Source organism: Aspergillus fischeri, genomic scaffold (assembly GCF_000149645.3).
Source record: "Aspergillus fischeri NRRL 181 1099437636262 genomic scaffold, whole genome shotgun sequence".
Classification (NCBI taxonomy): domain Eukaryota; kingdom Fungi; phylum Ascomycota; class Eurotiomycetes; order Eurotiales; family Aspergillaceae; genus Aspergillus; species Aspergillus fischeri.
Window position 1 is genome coordinate 1,776,234 of NW_001509764.1, and position 15,684 is coordinate 1,791,917.

At 50.1% G+C, this 15,684-nt stretch overlaps 8 protein-coding genes and 1 non-coding gene across 9 annotated transcripts; 6 read left to right on the forward strand and 3 right to left on the reverse strand.

Annotated features, from left to right (window-relative positions):
- Positions 1 to 639: 639 nt before the first annotated feature.
- On the forward strand, positions 640 to 1,830 carry NFIA_099900 (protein kinase family protein; the record flags this gene model as incomplete). Its single annotated transcript, XM_001262250.1, has 1 exon — positions 640 to 1,830. One exon carries the CDS (start codon positions 640 to 642, stop codon positions 1,828 to 1,830), a length of 1,191 nt encoding a protein of 396 aa, XP_001262251.1.
- A 71-nt stretch (positions 1,831 to 1,901) lies between these two features.
- Positions 1,902 to 3,420, reverse strand: NFIA_099910 (glycoside hydrolase family 30 protein; the record flags this gene model as incomplete). The annotated part of the gene is made up of 2 exons (XM_001262251.1): positions 1,902 to 2,506; positions 2,559 to 3,420. The coding sequence occupies 2 exons, from the start codon at positions 3,418 to 3,420 to the stop codon at positions 1,902 to 1,904; spliced, it is 1,467 nt and encodes a 488-aa protein (XP_001262252.1).
- Positions 3,421 to 4,567: 1,147 nt separating this feature from the next.
- Positions 4,568 to 5,486, forward strand: NFIA_099920 (peroxiredoxin; the record flags this gene model as incomplete). Its single annotated transcript, XM_001262252.1, has 3 exons — positions 4,568 to 4,751; positions 4,814 to 4,995; positions 5,049 to 5,486. 3 exons carry the CDS (start codon positions 4,568 to 4,570, stop codon positions 5,484 to 5,486), a joined length of 804 nt encoding a protein of 267 aa, XP_001262253.1.
- A 220-nt stretch (positions 5,487 to 5,706) lies between these two features.
- On the forward strand, positions 5,707 to 8,747 carry acoC (aconitase family protein; the record flags this gene model as incomplete). The annotated part of the gene is made up of 8 exons (XM_001262253.1): positions 5,707 to 5,746; positions 6,082 to 6,518; positions 6,570 to 6,752; positions 6,802 to 7,161; positions 7,208 to 7,748; positions 7,800 to 8,110; positions 8,173 to 8,350; positions 8,398 to 8,747. 8 exons carry the CDS (start codon positions 5,707 to 5,709, stop codon positions 8,745 to 8,747), a joined length of 2,400 nt encoding a protein of 799 aa, XP_001262254.1.
- Positions 8,748 to 9,259: 512 nt separating this feature from the next.
- arsH (putative arsenic resistance protein ArsH) lies at positions 9,260 to 10,252 on the forward strand (the record flags this gene model as incomplete). Its single annotated transcript, XM_001262254.1, has 3 exons — positions 9,260 to 9,534; positions 9,595 to 9,793; positions 9,845 to 10,252. The coding sequence occupies 3 exons, from the start codon at positions 9,260 to 9,262 to the stop codon at positions 10,250 to 10,252; spliced, it is 882 nt and encodes a 293-aa protein (XP_001262255.1).
- A 504-nt stretch (positions 10,253 to 10,756) lies between these two features.
- On the reverse strand, positions 10,757 to 11,402 carry NFIA_099950 (uncharacterized protein; the record flags this gene model as incomplete). The annotated part of the gene is made up of 2 exons (XM_001262255.1): positions 10,757 to 11,103; positions 11,180 to 11,402. 2 exons carry the CDS (start codon positions 11,400 to 11,402, stop codon positions 10,757 to 10,759), a joined length of 570 nt encoding a protein of 189 aa, XP_001262256.1.
- Positions 11,403 to 12,850: 1,448 nt separating this feature from the next.
- Positions 12,851 to 13,669, forward strand: NFIA_099960 (uncharacterized protein; the record flags this gene model as incomplete). Its single annotated transcript, XM_001262256.1, has 1 exon — positions 12,851 to 13,669. One exon carries the CDS (start codon positions 12,851 to 12,853, stop codon positions 13,667 to 13,669), a length of 819 nt encoding a protein of 272 aa, XP_001262257.1.
- Positions 13,670 to 14,062: 393 nt separating this feature from the next.
- Positions 14,063 to 14,175, forward strand: NFIA_099970. The gene has a single exon. It is a non-coding gene; the product is annotated as a tRNA-Met (tRNA).
- Positions 14,176 to 14,446: 271 nt separating this feature from the next.
- On the reverse strand, positions 14,447 to 15,648 carry NFIA_099980 (uncharacterized protein; the record flags this gene model as incomplete). Its single annotated transcript, XM_001262257.1, has 2 exons — positions 14,447 to 14,909; positions 14,972 to 15,648. The coding sequence occupies 2 exons, from the start codon at positions 15,646 to 15,648 to the stop codon at positions 14,447 to 14,449; spliced, it is 1,140 nt and encodes a 379-aa protein (XP_001262258.1).
- Positions 15,649 to 15,684: the final 36 nt, after the last annotated feature.

A 15,684-nucleotide genomic window follows, 5' to 3' on the forward strand; every position in this document is an offset into this window, starting at 1 on the left:
TCGGTGATGGAGATGAATTGTTAGCTTTGTGAAGGGGATGGGATATTGTTCATCAATCGGTGGACGATGGTATTACAAGCATCCAAAATCAGCGACAAGGAGACAAACGTCGCAATAATAAAGAATTGGGGGGGCGACTGGGAATGATCAAGCTGTCATAAGACCCGACATTCTTTGAGTGGCGAATTCATCATGACTTCCCCGGAATCGAGAAAAGCATTGAACCCACCATCCTACCAGGGAACCAATGCTGTCAAAATTAAACGTTCACTGGTTCGTCGACTATCCAATCGTTTTACAATTCTTCCTTGCCCTGTGCGGTTGGCTCGATAGGGTTATGGTTAGCGCATTCAGGTGTACAAGAATTTAGATATAGAAATGTCATTTACGAGCTTCCTGAGACAGTCATCCACGAGCACGAGTACGAGTACGTACTCGTATGGTGGTAGTGAACACTATCCTTGTTCATCACTTGTGAGTGACAGTTATGGGATGGCGACCAACCAAGGTGGCTTGTAGGGTGATATCGAATGGCCGTGCAGAGTCAGGGCGCAAGGGATAGTACAGGCACGTAAGACTTGACCATCCCCACCATTCTGCCATCGTTCCTTCGAACTCGCGTTATCTTCTCTGGACCAGATGCCATCATCAATCGAGTTCAGGTCGTATAGCGAGAATGACGCCTATCTCACAGAAGGAAAGCCTGAGCCTAACGTTCGCTCCCAAATGTTGATTTACCATTCAGACAACTCCAAATGGTGGGTAAAAGTAACGTTCAAGGGCGAGATCTCCCAAGGACTGGAGCAAAGAACCCCGAAACGCGAACGTCGCAGAGAATTCCAAAATTTCGTCAAGGACGTAGACTATTCCTCGTTGCCGCTTCTGGATGACACTGTGACTGAGGTGCTTTTGGAAGAACTCTCAGAACCTCAGTATGCCACTCTGACGCTACGAGAAACTGAAGGACTCGGCAGCGGCCCTTTTGCAAGGCTTGCCAGGACATTGAGATACACGACGCGCGAAGATCCTTCGAGGGTCATCTATCCCTCGTGTCGCGAATTCACTTCATTTCCACATATAAACATGGCGGAATTGTCAGATGAGGTGATGATTACTGCTGGAGTTTCCAAAGTCTTCAACATCCAGAACAAAACACCCTATATCCTCAAAGTCGTGAATCGGCCCCTTTATTATCCCTATGACACAGAAGTTATACGCAGGGAGCTTGAAAATCTTCAAATCTGCAAAGGCGTGCCCAACATCGTACAAGCAGCTGGTATTGCAGTGTCTAAGAACCCTTATATGACGTCCAGCACGAGTAATCAGCCTCTTGTTGTGATTGGTATCCTGCTAGAATTTCATAGCGGGGGGTCTTTACAGGAAGTCCTGAGTGAGGGTTGTCTACTAGATCATCCTTGGGAAAGGTGGGCAATACAGATCGCAACCGCGCTGGCTCATCTGCATGGGGCTGGGGTAACTCACATGGATATCAAACCTTCGAACGTTGTCCTTGATTCAGATGGGAACGCGATACTTATTGACATCAGTGGCATTGGCGGAGTCACATATGAGTGGTGCGCCCCGGAGATACGAGATGAAATATCACCAATTGCTCTCCCTTTCGAGGTGCGCCGACTATGTGATATATGGGCTTATGGTCATCTCTTAACAGAGATTGTATCCCATGCAGAAGACAGCCCTGTTGCGACGACTTTGAGGCAGATTGCGGATTGTCTCACAGGAGAAAACACAGGGTCACGTATGACTTTATTGGAAGCTATCTCACAACTGGAAGCTGCAGGCATTGGAAGCTGCGTGACATGTAACTAGAGAAATGCTATTAATATCTCCAAGCGCTACCTTTTCAATAGATATCTGACCATCTCAGGATACACCTCTTCTCAAGCAGATGGAAGAACCCAGGTAGTCACAGATTGGCTAGGAACGTTCCCACTCCACTTCTGCCCGCTCTTCATAGTGACAGTCACATAGACATCATTGCTAAAAGTGTTTTCAATAACCACAGTGCGGGTTCCATCGGGATTCAACGAAGCCACGGACTGGATACCGCCACTGCCAGAGTATGTGTAGCTGCCACTGCCATTGAGCACAATCGCACCAGGTGGCATGAACTTGCTGAATTGCGCCATCATGTAGTATGCGGTGTTGAGCGTGTATCCTCCGTTGTTAATGGTCACCAAGCCTTGACATGTCGCGCAGCCGCCAGTGGACAGATGCGGACCATTCTGAGCGTTGGTTCCCAGAGTCCATGCTGCAACTCCCGAGGCCCAGTTCTGCAGGGGACCAATGGTGAAGTCAGCCGCTTGATGCCATGCGCCAGATGCTGAAGTCCAGCACTCGGTCATATATTGCTTCACTCCAGGGTTTGTGTTGTGGAACTGGCTTAGCACTGTCCAGTCGACGTTGGGAGCGTAGCAGTGCCAAGCGACCGACTTGACGTACTGACCGGCCCGGTTAAGGACAGTCTGAGGGTAGGACGGGACATCTGTGACATGTCAGCTTCTTTGCTAGAATATCAACGATAACACGTATCGTACCTGTGTTGTGGTCATAAGCCCAGATTTCGGTATCGAGTCCGGCGTTGGCAAGAGCTGGGCCGATGTAGTTCTGGATCAGCTGCGCTGACTCATAGTCATAGACATACATGGTGGGATAACCAGCTGAGCTAAACAGCGGCTCGTTCTGGATGGTAATTGCGTCGACGTGGGCACCGAGATTCTTATACGCTTGGATATACTTGACAAAGTACTGCGCGAATTGACTGGCATACCCCGTACTACCAGTTCCACCACTGGTCAGGTATCCATCGTTCAGGTTGTTGTTGTTCGTATTGCCATCGATGACACCGTTTAGCTTCATCCATCCTGGCGCGCTCCAGGGAGAGCCGAGGATCTTGAGGTTGGGCTGCAGAGACTTCATTGTTGCCAGCATCTTGGCCATGGCCGTTCCTCGGTCCCCCAGGTTGAATCCCGACAGTGACGGATCCGCTTTACCACCATTGTCATCGTATGTGTAGGCTGGGTCACCGGACAGATCGGAAGCTCCAATGGTATGTCGCATCAAAGCAAAGTTCGCCCCGGCCGATGTCATCAATTTATTGAGCAGGTCCTGCAACACGGAGGCCGACAAAGTGTTGAACGAGGTGACCGTGGCATCGGTGACGGCAGCACCGAACCCAACGATCGTCTGTCTGTGACCGGACGAGGTGTCGTCAACGGTCAATTGCCAAGTTGATTCAGAGCCGGGATTTCCTGTTCCTTGGACTGGGGCTGCTATGGAGGACAGCTTGTAGTTGCCGGCCGAGTTGGAACAGTATGCAGAAGCAGATACGGCTCGTTTCTCTGGTGTGGCATGGCTTAGGGCTGTCAAGCCAAGCAGAGCACCGACGGATATACGCATTGTCAAAGAGAAGTAAGTCCTTGTCTTGCTCTTGGTTATTTTCTGGTGTCGCCAGAGGCACTGATTGAGAGTTCTCCGAACAGACGGGCGTATTCAAGACTTTATACCCACAGTCAGCCCATAGGCTGATACTAATTCGGCACCTGGTTTGGCAAGGATTAAGCTATAACTCCTCTTCAAGTGCATTATTGGCCAGAACAATCAAGGTGCATCTTTAGAAGCTACACAAGCATTACCCCGGCGGAGTACGGAGCTGAGGAATACTACGCACAAGATGAGGATACCACAGTATCATGGACTAATGCAAGCCTCAAACCTCTTAGAAACCAGCTCAGATCAACATGGTATTGATCTTCGCCGCTTAATCGATGCCGACGTCTTCAGTTCCCGGACTTCGCCATGGCTCGATTTTAGCCCTGATACCTCAGGCGGACTCTCGACCAACGAGGCAAAGCCTGCCCCCGTAAACAAGCATTATACCTCTCCTGTCAGTAGTAATTTATATCAAAGCGGAACATAATAACCCCCAACCCCACCTCTCTTAACTGTATTCGTCTTACGTGAGAATTTAGGATCATGCAGTGGGTGGGTATCTTGACAAGGCCGTTCAGTATGGGGTATGTACTCGGACTTGCCTGGAACAGGCTCCGTACATCATCGGCCCTTTGAGAGAGAGCATAGATAAGTAGTGCATGACTACTTGAAGCCCCTGAAGATGTCTAGCTCAGTCATAAGCCTCTACCATTTCTACGCCATAAAGCTAGCGCCCCACAGCACGGTAGATGAAAACCCCCGGCCCCCGCATCTTCACCGTCTGTTTCTCAGCAAAGAGACCATTTTCCGGAAAGGGTAATGCAGAATTACTCCATCCAACTCATCCAATTCTCAATGAGAACTTAGACACATGGTTTAATAGTACCTTGCTCCCATACATACATGGTCAACCAAGGAAGTAGATGGAAGAAATGTTCTGCCTCAGGCATGCACGGCATTCCCAAGCTGGCTTCCCAATACGGTTAGCACCTGGTACTGCCGTGCCCCTCCGATGTTGTTGCGTCAATCGAGCATCGTCAAAGTCATCGGATATACACTCGTTTCCGTCCTCAATTGACTGCCCAAAAGCCAGTGTTTCTCGTCAATCTGCACAATGGCATCCATTCTACCCCGTACCGGCTTGAGAGCCCTTTCTGCGCTCCCCAGAGCCGGCCCTGTCTCAAGAGTGGCTTTCTCCCGCCAGCTTCCGCGCGCCCAGCCCCTCGTGCAGCCCTTCGGTCGCAGATTCCTTGCAACTGTTCCCCAGGAACAGCCTCGCCTGCGTCTTGGTTCAACCGGTACCTTATTCTCTCCGTCCTTTGGTTGTAAACATCCTGCTAACATATCTTATGTATTGTAGCTCCGAACTTCAAGGCTCAGACCACTCACGGCGAAATTGATTTCCACGAGTTCATCGGAGACAGCTGGGCCATACTCTTCTCTCATCCCGCCGACTTCACCCCAGTATGCACGACCGAACTCGGTGCCTTTGCCAAGCTGAAGGGTGAATTTGACAAGAGAGGTGTCAAGATGATCGGTCTGGTGGGTAGTCCTCTCAATTGAAGCATGGTACCATACTCATTGATCATTTATAGAGCGCGGACGATCTCAGCTCTCACGGCGACTGGGTCAAGGATATCAACGAAGTCGCATCGACCACCGTTCAGTTCCCCATCATTGCCGATCCCGAGCGCAAGGTCGCGTTCCTCTATGACATGATCGATCAACGCGACCTGGACAACATCGCCGAGAAGGGCATTCCTTTCACCATCCGTGCGGTTTTCATCATCGACCCCGCAAAGAAGATCCGTCTGACAATGCTGTACCCTGCTTCCACTGGTCGTAACTCCGCCGAGGTCCTGCGTGTAATTGACGCTCTGCAGGCGGCAGACAAGAAGGGCATTGCCACTCCCATCGACTGGACCGTTGGCGAGGATGTCATTGTTCCGCCCTCCGTCTCGACCGAGGACGCTAAGAAGAAGTTTGGCAATGTGCGGGAGGTCAAGCCCTACCTGCGCTACACCAAGTTCTAGGTGGCTCCGACTCATTCCGGTCGATACATGGGATCCAGTAGATTTGTAACAACAATAAGATTTCCGTTATATGCAGCTGATATGTCAAAGTAGCCTTGCATTGGCACTGCCTCAGCTCTGCCATACTGGCACAGCAATGTGCTCGGTTTACTGCACTGACGATAGGTCACTTTCCAGCTCGCATCGAGTAGCAACAGCTTCGAAACTGTAGATTCGATCGATGTTACCAATTCCTCACACTACTGACGTTCCGCAGTTATGTATGCTGTGTCACTAATCCCTAATGGCTGGCCAAGTCAATTCCAACTTCTACCCTTGCAGGAGGATTTCGCACCACCCGTTTCCGGGCCGCAAGCGGGCTGACAGTCGCACAGCAGTTGTCAGCGCAATGGGACAAAGGTTATGAAGCTGAGTCCTTCGCAAGCGACAACTCTCAGCGGCCTTCACAGTATCATAGTAGCTTTATGTGAAGATTCAAGATGTCTGGAACGTATAGCCAAAGTTCGGTCCAGATATACCGAATTCTTGAGCAAACCAGGCACATACAACTCGACGATACATCAAGTAAGACGACTCTAGCTTCTATCCCCGGAAGGTGAGAGCAAAGCTAAGTATTCCAAAGCAAAGATTGCGTCCGCCATCGGACCACTTTCTCAAATCAGAAACCTGATCGAGTTTTTGCAAAAACTGGGCCACGTCCGCGAATCGTCTGCTCTAGCCGATGTGCTTCGCGTGTGCATCCAACCGCACGACCTTGGAGGGCTGGGTCTGGACGATGCGAGTGACTTGGCAGCGCAGCAAGAATCAGAAGTTCTGTTCCTCGTATCTGCCTGGCTGGAAGCGCTTAATTCAGAGGATAGATCCAGATCAATGCCTGCTCCGGTAGCATCAAGGCCTCCAAGTCGGCGCGGGATGACTCTAAGCGAGAAAATCTTTGCGTTGCACGAGGTTACTCATAGAGGTTGGGTGGCTCCTGGAGATTTGATTCTGGTCGACGTCGACTGGGTGATTGCCTCAGAGGCATCATGGGCCGTGAGGATTTACCTCAATGATTTCTTCTCCGCCGCTAAGTCAGTTCATTAGGGCATGGAGACTACGTACAGCGACTTAGGAAACCCTGGGATTCATCGAAATGATCGCTTCTGGCTCGCCGGTGATCATGTCGTAGATCCTCGAATCAGACACATTCCAAAAGTTCGCGCGCTGATCGATGCAAGCGAGAGGGCAAAGCGAGTGTTCAAATTAACCGAATACCAGGGAATGAACGTTGGTCGATGATAAACCTTATCTCCAGGGAGATGCTGACACGGTTTAGTATACGATCCTCCACACCGAGTTCTACAGGGAACGAGCACAACCTGGCATGCTGATCATTGGCTCCGACTCACATACGTGCTCCTCTGGCGCATTGGGATGTCTGGCGATTGGGCTCGGGGCAGCAGATGTGACTTTGCCCTTGGTGACAGGGGAGACGTGGTTCAAGGTTCCCGAGTCCATCAACATCCGACTCGTGGGTGTACCTAAGCCTGGGATCGGTGGAAAAGATGTTATACTATACATCATGCAGCAGTTGAAGAGGAATACTGTCGCTTCTGATAGGATCGTCGAGTTCTCTGGTGCTGGTGTGCAGTATTTGTCGGCTGATGCTCGATTTGCTATTTGCAACATGACAGCGGTACGTCGATGCAGTTGAAGACTTTATGCCTTGCTTATTGAAGAAGGAACTCGGTGGCATCACCGGGGTATTTGTGCCTGATCAAATCACGCGCGACTTCGTGGCCAACAGACGCTTACAACGACACAAGAATCTCATCACGTACTTCCGACCCGATAGCGATGCGCAGTACGCCGCAGAACTCGACATTGATCTTGGAAATGTCCAGTCATTCTTTGCTCGATACCCGAGACCGGATGATGTGGTTCCTGTCTCGGATTACGCAGGAATGCCGTTGGATGGTTGCTTTATTGGAGCTTGCACCACAACCGAGGAGGACCTCATCCTTGCTGCTCTTGTGCTAGAGCAAGGACTGAAGAAAGGCTATCGGTCGGTTAAATGTGGGAAGAGGAAGATGGTACCCGGGTCATTGCCGATCCTGCGTAGACTACGCGAATTATGCCTCACCGACGTCTACGAAGCGGCGGGTTTTGAGATTGGAATCCCAGGCTGCAGCTATTGTGTTGGCATGTCGGCAGATCAGGCAACTCCAGGAGAAGTCTGGCTCTCATCCCAGAACCGGAACTTTGAGAATCGCATGGGTAAAGGTTTGTATGCGTGCCGCTTATCTGCATTCTTTAGCTGAAGATGCAACGCAGGGTCAATAGGCCATCTAGTCTCTGCCGCAACTGTCGCTGCATCCTCATTCGAAATGAAATTGACCGACCCTCATGACTTGCTTTGTGGGATCGATTGGGAAAGATGGATGTCGTTGCGCGGGTCTTTTGGACTGACAGCGAAGATGGACGCGGCTTCTCGTCTAACCTATGTTGAGCCGAGCGGCTCTCTTGCTCTCTCCAAAGAGAGACCTGAATCAAGTATCTTCTCCGGACCCACGCAAGAACCTCCGTTTTCTGGAACCCTGCGTGGCAAGGTACAGCTTCTAGGTGATTTCATCGACACAGATGGGGTATGCTCAATTAACTACACGTGTTCTTCTGCTATGCTTCATCCTGCTGATGACATCCACAGCTAGCACCGGCTGAATTCTTGATGGACATGAAAACTAATGAGCAAAGTGGTCTACATTGCCTGCAATACATCTATCCGTTGTTCCGTCGACGAGCCCAAGAAGGTTTCAACGTCGTTGTAGCTGGTCAAGCCTTTGGCTGTGGATCGTCGCGCGAACAGGCCGTCATGGCATTGCTTGGTGCGTGGTCCAGTTCCCACATGTACTTTTGCTGATAACGTCTCAAGGCTGCGATGTCAAATGTGTGATCGCGAAATCCTTCGCCTTTATCTTTCAACGGAACATGCCCAACCTCGGCCTGTTGGGCATTACCATGCCTAACGAGTCGTTCTACGCCGCCGCCAAGGATGGCTCAGAGATATTAATTGACCTCCATGCGCACGTCATCCACGTTGATGGACTCCGGTTTGAATTCCAATTAAGTCAGATGGAACAAGAACTGTTCCGCCACGGTGGCATTACTTCTGCCTTTCGAAAATTCGGGAACAGACTCTTCGAGGAGCTCACAGCGGCGAAGAATGTAGGGACAAGTCACAAGGAAGAGAATTGTCATGCACCTAGCGCGCTGCAATGGTAATGATATCATCCTTGGTCTTGGACCATCTCATTCATTAGACAAGTCCATGCCCTAAAGCAGCTAAGATAGTGGCATTGGCACCTGAAAGTGGCACATTCCTTTCCTTTTTCTATTATCGACAGATAGCATCCAAGAGGAGCCAGTCAATGCACTGGGCAATATTCATGATACGACTTTCTCGAGTTTCTCTTGCTAGGTTTCAGTATTGTTCTCCACACTTTTGTGGACCGTCCAAAGTGAGATGTTTCTGTTGTTGTCGGGTATCGGATCGGTCCAGCCAATCAGCAGTCGGCGATGACATGCTCAATAGAAACAATGCATCTGATAAGGATTTGCAGGATATAACGTTGGCATTATTTGACAGAAGTTCCTGGTTCAGGTTAAGTTGCAGTTGTTAAGATCTTTTTCCTAGTATCGACTTAATCCATATGTGGTCAATAAATCGCTTGACCCCGAGAGTCATCAGAATACCCACTCCGACGCTTGTCCCATCCGCTTTCATCAGCAACAGAATGACACATTCCGCCACAGTGACCCTACATGAGGTCAAACATGAACATATACAGACACCGCAGCCCTCTTTCAGGACGCTAGCCATTCCGCAAAATGAAGATGACCCGAAAATCCGCGAGAAATATCGCCCCTTCGTCCTGAATCCACAGCAAGCGGCCGAGGATTGGGCCAATCGCTTGGAACTCGACACCGTGCTGGACATGGCGGAGAAGGATCTCAGGACGACTCAGAAACGCATCAAGGTTTTAGTTTTGTACGGTTCGTTGCGGAAGAGGTATGGATCTGTTAACACGCAGTAATCCTGCCAAGCATCCGAGGCTAACATTGTTGACAGATCGTACTCGAAGCTCGTAGCCTTTGAGGCCAGTCGAATCCTCTTCCGCCTCGGCTGTGATGTCCGAATTTTTAATCCAGAGGGCCTACCGGTCAAGGACGACGTCCAACATACGCACCCCAAGGTCCAAGAGCTGCGCGAGTTGAGCACATGGAGCGACGGTCATCTGTGGGTGACCCCCGAGCAACACGGCAACCTGGTAAGTTCCTCACCATCCAAAGTCTTCCAGAGCACTACTGATCCTTTCCAGACTGCCGTCTTCAAGAACCAGATCGACTGGATCCCGCTGTCGACCGGTAGCATTCGACCCACTCAGGGTCGTACCCTGGCCATCGCTCAAGTATGCGGAGGATCCCAATCGTTCAACGCCGTCAACTCGCTTCGAATCCTGGGGCGGTGGATGCGCATGTTTGTGATCCCGAATCAAAGCTCAATACCGAAGGCATACACGCATTTCCCGGATGCCGGTCAACCGGGAGACTATCATCTAATGCCAAGCGGTAACCGGGATCGTTTGGTCGATTGCATGGAAGAGTTTGTAAAGTACACGATCTTGATGCGGCCTCACTTTGATCTCTTTGCGGACCGGTATAGTGAACGCGAAGAAAGGCGGCTGAAACAAGCGGCGCAGGCGGCAAAAGCCGGACCGGTTGCCTAGAAGGAGATTAAGGTACGGCCGCGCTGAACATGTATATAGACATAGACCTTGGACTGATGCCCGCGATATCACTGATATGTCCGAGCGGCAGCCAAACGAATGTGGTCTAAGGAAAATTAAGCCAGCAGCCCCGACACAGAAAGCAGCAACACGCTGACTGGCGCAAAGTCTCTCCACACTTATTCATCAGGATGGCTGCCATAGGATACTCTGTAGTCAGGAAGGCGAGAGACCATGAGCAAGGAGAGCGTCACAGAGAACAAGACCAGCAGAATGGAGACTTTTGTTTACAATGCCGCCGCAGGCACTGTCACCTTCATCCTGTACCTCAACCTTATACTCGTGGACACTGCCCTATGGAAGTAACTGAGCTTGGATATATCAACTTAAATTAATACATGATCAATTAATGAGATCAGAAGTGCTGGTATCTCTTGCAAAACATGCATAGACAAATCAAAGTAGAATCATCAGTCGTCAAATATCGCTCCCGCATTCCTGCAATCACGACCGCTGTTCTTTGCTGGACGAGCCTGTAAACCAGTTTCCAGCACTCTGAAATCCTCCAGAAATGGAATTTCCCACCGTCTGTGCCCCAGAAGTGACACTCTGACCAGCACCCTTGGCCCGGTCCACCACGGGGTCTGTGACGCCGCCGAGCGGACCGCCATATGAGCCATTCTCGTCTTTACCGTTTCTCTCGGCGCGATTGATCCCTTCTTTGGAGATCATGTTACCGACAGGGGCAAGGAATCCGTTCTCGCCGAGCTGGTTGCCGACCAGATTGTTGACGTCGTCTTGCACCTGGTCGACCTGTTTGATGCCGGTGACTTTGGACTTGGAGAGGGTATCTAGCCGGGCTCATGTTAGTCTATGAGATTCTCAAGGACATTTATCCAATATAGATGAGAAAGGGACACTTCTTACCTTTCGTGACGTATGAAGCCTTGTTGTCGCCCTTGCCGAACCATTTCAGGTACTGCTCCTCGAGCCACGGCATCCACTTTTCATATTGGTCATTGTATGCCTCTTTAACCCATTCGCTAAAAGTCTGCTTCTTCTTCTGGTCTTCAGTGAGGTTGTCATAAAAGTGTCGCTTTTGCTCATCCGTATGGGTTTCAGCACCGGTCTTTTGGTTGGGATTGTCCATGTTGTTGCTGTATTCGACGGAAATATGGGTTTCTGTGTCAGTGGCAAGCTTGACGCTAAGAGGAAGTTTGCTTGAAAACAGATATTATCATAGGACTAAGATCGCGATAGCCTTCTATATAATGCTGGTTGGGTATGGCTGTCCGCCACATGGTGGGCCAGCACCATGACGTGTGTGGATCTCCATTAGATCAATCACTGCTCGACCCTTGCTGGATGCGTACTGGCAAAGTCAAAGCTCATTTCCTTAGCATCAAGGATGACATCTTGGTTGGATCTCTAGCGTTGGCACTTCTGGATGGCCATTCGACGTGATGATCCACGCGGGCCCTGACGTCATTGCGCCGTGTCTGGTGAATCTCTTGAAATGACAACATTCGATGATATGATATCCATATACACCGGGGCTGATTCCCATTGAAATTAGATCGGTTTATATTACAATGCTTTATATTGATGTCATGTCGTGCTTGGCATTGTTGTAGCATTATCGTAGTCGAATAATGCAGATGCAAGCGCAACTGTCAGATGGCTAGCCCTTTGCGCTGTTGGTAAAGTTCACTTGCATGTCGATCAGAACTTTCTTTCGTTGATCAAGATCTCAGGCTCCAAGGCTAATCAATCGTTGATTTAATTCGATTGCTGTCTCCTTTAGACCAGTCTCAAGAAACCGTTTTCATACTCTCGGGGAGGTCGCTGGTTCTCTTCCCCAGAGCATTCCTCCCGAGGGCAGCAGTGTTCTCAGTGGCATGAATGAAGCGCGTGGGCAAGGAAGAAGAATTATATTATGCTACAGCCCTCGCTATCTTGGTAACGATTATAACCCTTTGAATGAGCCGGAACCTAGCCTGTTCGCGCTAGAATGGGAGATTTATTGACTGGACATCTGCTACACATGAGGCCATTTCAGAAGACTTTGATCTCAGAAGACTTTTAGCTCTTTCCCAAACCGATTGCTCCAGAAATGACAGGCTTAGGACCTGACCACTTCAGAGAGTACCGACTGGGGATGGATATGGGCAGCCTCGCCATTTCAGCCTTGCCAGGGGTACTGAGTTTATTTTATGAGCCTCGTGTAGTTGCCTCTAGCTCAGCCTATCATTGACCACTCTTTGCCAAAATATACAGGGCTGCTCCACCTTTACGAGGTCGACAGATCGTGCCGCCTTTGCGCCAATCGCTTTGCGGGATGCATCATCTCGAGATATAAATACCCCGGAATACGAACAGTGGAGATTACGGATGTGTCTGCCAAGACAGCATTATTGCCTCTTTAGGCTGCATTCTGCGGCTCTGTCGTGATGCCCACAGCTTCAACACTTACATGTGCTTTATTGGGAGACAAATTATCACCGTATATAAGACTTCCTCCGGAACCCATCATGATAGGAGCAGAACATCACTCCTCTCATCTTCACTACCACTTGTTTCATTCCAACCTTACTCATAATGAGATTCCTTCCTTGGGCTGCTGCCATTCTCTCAGCTGTGTGCGTTCAGGCAAATGAATGGCACGCCTACTACCGGCTGACCTCCGATGCATATCAAGCCAAGTTCAACGACCTTGTGGGCCAAGGCTACCGCTTGAATTCCGTCAGCGGTTACGAACGCAACGGCCAGCCTAACTTCGCCGTTATTTTCGAGAAGAAGCCTTCTACGGCCTGGAGATCTCACCATGGCATGACTTCTGCCGCTTACCAAAAGAAATTCGACGAGTATCTCAGCCAGGGATACCGTGTCGTGCAGGTCAATGGCTACACTGTCGGCGACAACGCGTACTACGCTGCGATTTGGGACAAGTCGCCTTCCGCCGGCTGGGTTACCCGTCATGGAATGACAGTCGAATCGATGCAGAGATATTTCGGCGAGTACCTGAAACAGGGCTACAAGCTCACTCATATCAGTGGCTACGAGCTCAAGGGCGAGGAGCGCTTTGCTGCCATCTGGGAGAAGAAGAACGATAATGTCGCCTGGTTCTCCTATGCGAACATGACCTCTGCCGAATACCAGTCGCGCTTTGACAAATATGTCAAGGACGGATATCGCCTGACCGACGTTGATGGATATCAGGTAGACGACCACGTTTACTATGCGGCCATCTGGGACAAGTCGGCTTCTGGTGCCTGGGTTGCCAGACATGGATTGAATTCACCAAGCTTCCAGGCGGCATTTGACAAGTATAAGAAGGAGGGCTATGTTCTACGCGCTTTCAGTGGGTACAATTCTGGAAAGGAGGATCGCTACGCTGGTCTTTGGATAAAACCATAGGTTGCATTTAGTCTTTAAACTTGTAATATAGGATAAATCTTCAAGGTGCACCATTACTAGGATATACCTTCGAATACATCAAAATCATGAGTTGAAAGTGGTCACATACACAGTCCGGTGTTTAGAAATATATATCGATGGTTTAGTGGCCGAATCGGCCATACTTATTTTGAATGCTGATAAAACTATTTATATCCTAACTTCGCAATGCAAGCATGATCGTATAATTTAATGCTTGATTAGAATAATTCAATATGGAATTGTGTATTTACAGCACACTCTGCCATTTGTACAGGTATTCTTGAGGGCCGCCAAGTGTGGCATGATAGCATGTATACCTCGCGCCAGCGCTCTGCTACATAAGCTTTAGCAAAGCCCATTATCTCAACAATTGCCTCTATGGTGTAGTTGGTTATCACGCAGGTCTCATATCACATGACTCTTCTGTCAACAGAAGGGATGTTCCTGAAATCCTGAGGTCTCCAGTTCGATCCTGGATGGAGGCAATTCTTTTTTCTTTTTGCTCTCATCTCCGCCCACCTCCTCTCTGTGCAATCATCCTCATCAGTTTTCTCAGCATTCTAACGATAATGTATATATAAAAAGATCGGCATGAATTATTGACTGTCTGTAGGCAAGATCTAGATGTCGGTGATAATTAGCAACCTGCGTAGACAAACAATCAATCCGGTCTGGAATCATGACCGGACAGTTGGTCTTCATTCCACTCTCCACAGACACTACTTGATCTGTTCACAGGCCACAAGTGCAAGCTGATCATGGAATCTCCTTCTTATACGCCAAGATGTATCTCTGGTTCTGCCATTCTGTCACAGTGTACCACTCCTTCTTCGCCTCATTGTAGCTCAGATCCTCATTACCGGGAGGGAAGTAGCTCGATCCGATGGCTGCCTCTCCAGGGGTCCATGTGAATAGATCACCTCCATTGTTCTGACCATTGCTTCTTCCCAGATAGAAAGTGTCATTCCGGGAGAATCCGCCCTGCATGCGAAGAATATTGACGCAGTATGCCCAGGATGCGGTTGCTACTGTCGAGCCGGTCTTGCGCAGCCGGCGTGTCGTATAGTCCAGGGGATATTTGACCAGGCGGATGGGAGTTGAAGCGTCATCGGTCTGGTACTCGCCGATCAGCAGAGTGTCGGGCGAGTCAAGACGATCAAGAGCGACCCAGGAATGCCGGAATTTGGAGTCTGGCTGGAGCTCAGTCCAATTGTAGACCCTATCACCGTCATTAGCATCTTCCACCTGGGATATATATACAATGGAGAAACGGAAACTCACCTCGTCTGAGGAAGGACATAGGCGTAATCGGCTGCCGAGTAGCCGCCTCCAGCCATCTTACCGATCCCATCGCCACTCTCGACCTTCCATATGTTGTCCATGTCGAACACCCGCAGGCCATGGTTGGTATCGACCACGTACAGGGCATTGCCGTACCAAGCAATGCCACCCGCATGGATCGGCACTGACTTGAAGTTATCGGCAGCGCTTGGTTCCACCAGCATTACGTGCCGGTACTTGTGCGTCGCGCGGTCCACAAAGCTCACGCGAACATTGGCATCGCCTTCCTTTTGGTACCAGCTGGCAAGCCAGACGTCCTTGCCCTCGTATGTCCCGACGGCCAGCGCATCACCGGAGCTAGTCATTCCTTGTGGAATCCACTTGGTGGTGGACTCGTCGCCGGAATTCCAGAGCCACCGCTCCGACATTGGGAAGGCGGCTGTGACCTTTTGCAGGTCCCGGTTCGCATCCGCGAGAACCTGGCTGACCGTAACCTTCTTGCCGGCATCGGTGAAGATCTTGGACAGCGCCGGGAGGAACTTGTTGTCCGTCTCATTAAGGGTAAAATATGACGGGTTCAGTACTTTGGTATCGCCAGTACATGCCCGTGGATCTGCGTAGACCGAAGTAAGGAGAAGCAGGGGCAGGGAGACGGAGACGGAGCTGAAAAGTTTCATCCTGGCGACTCTGCAGGATGTGAGTGGCAGTCAGGA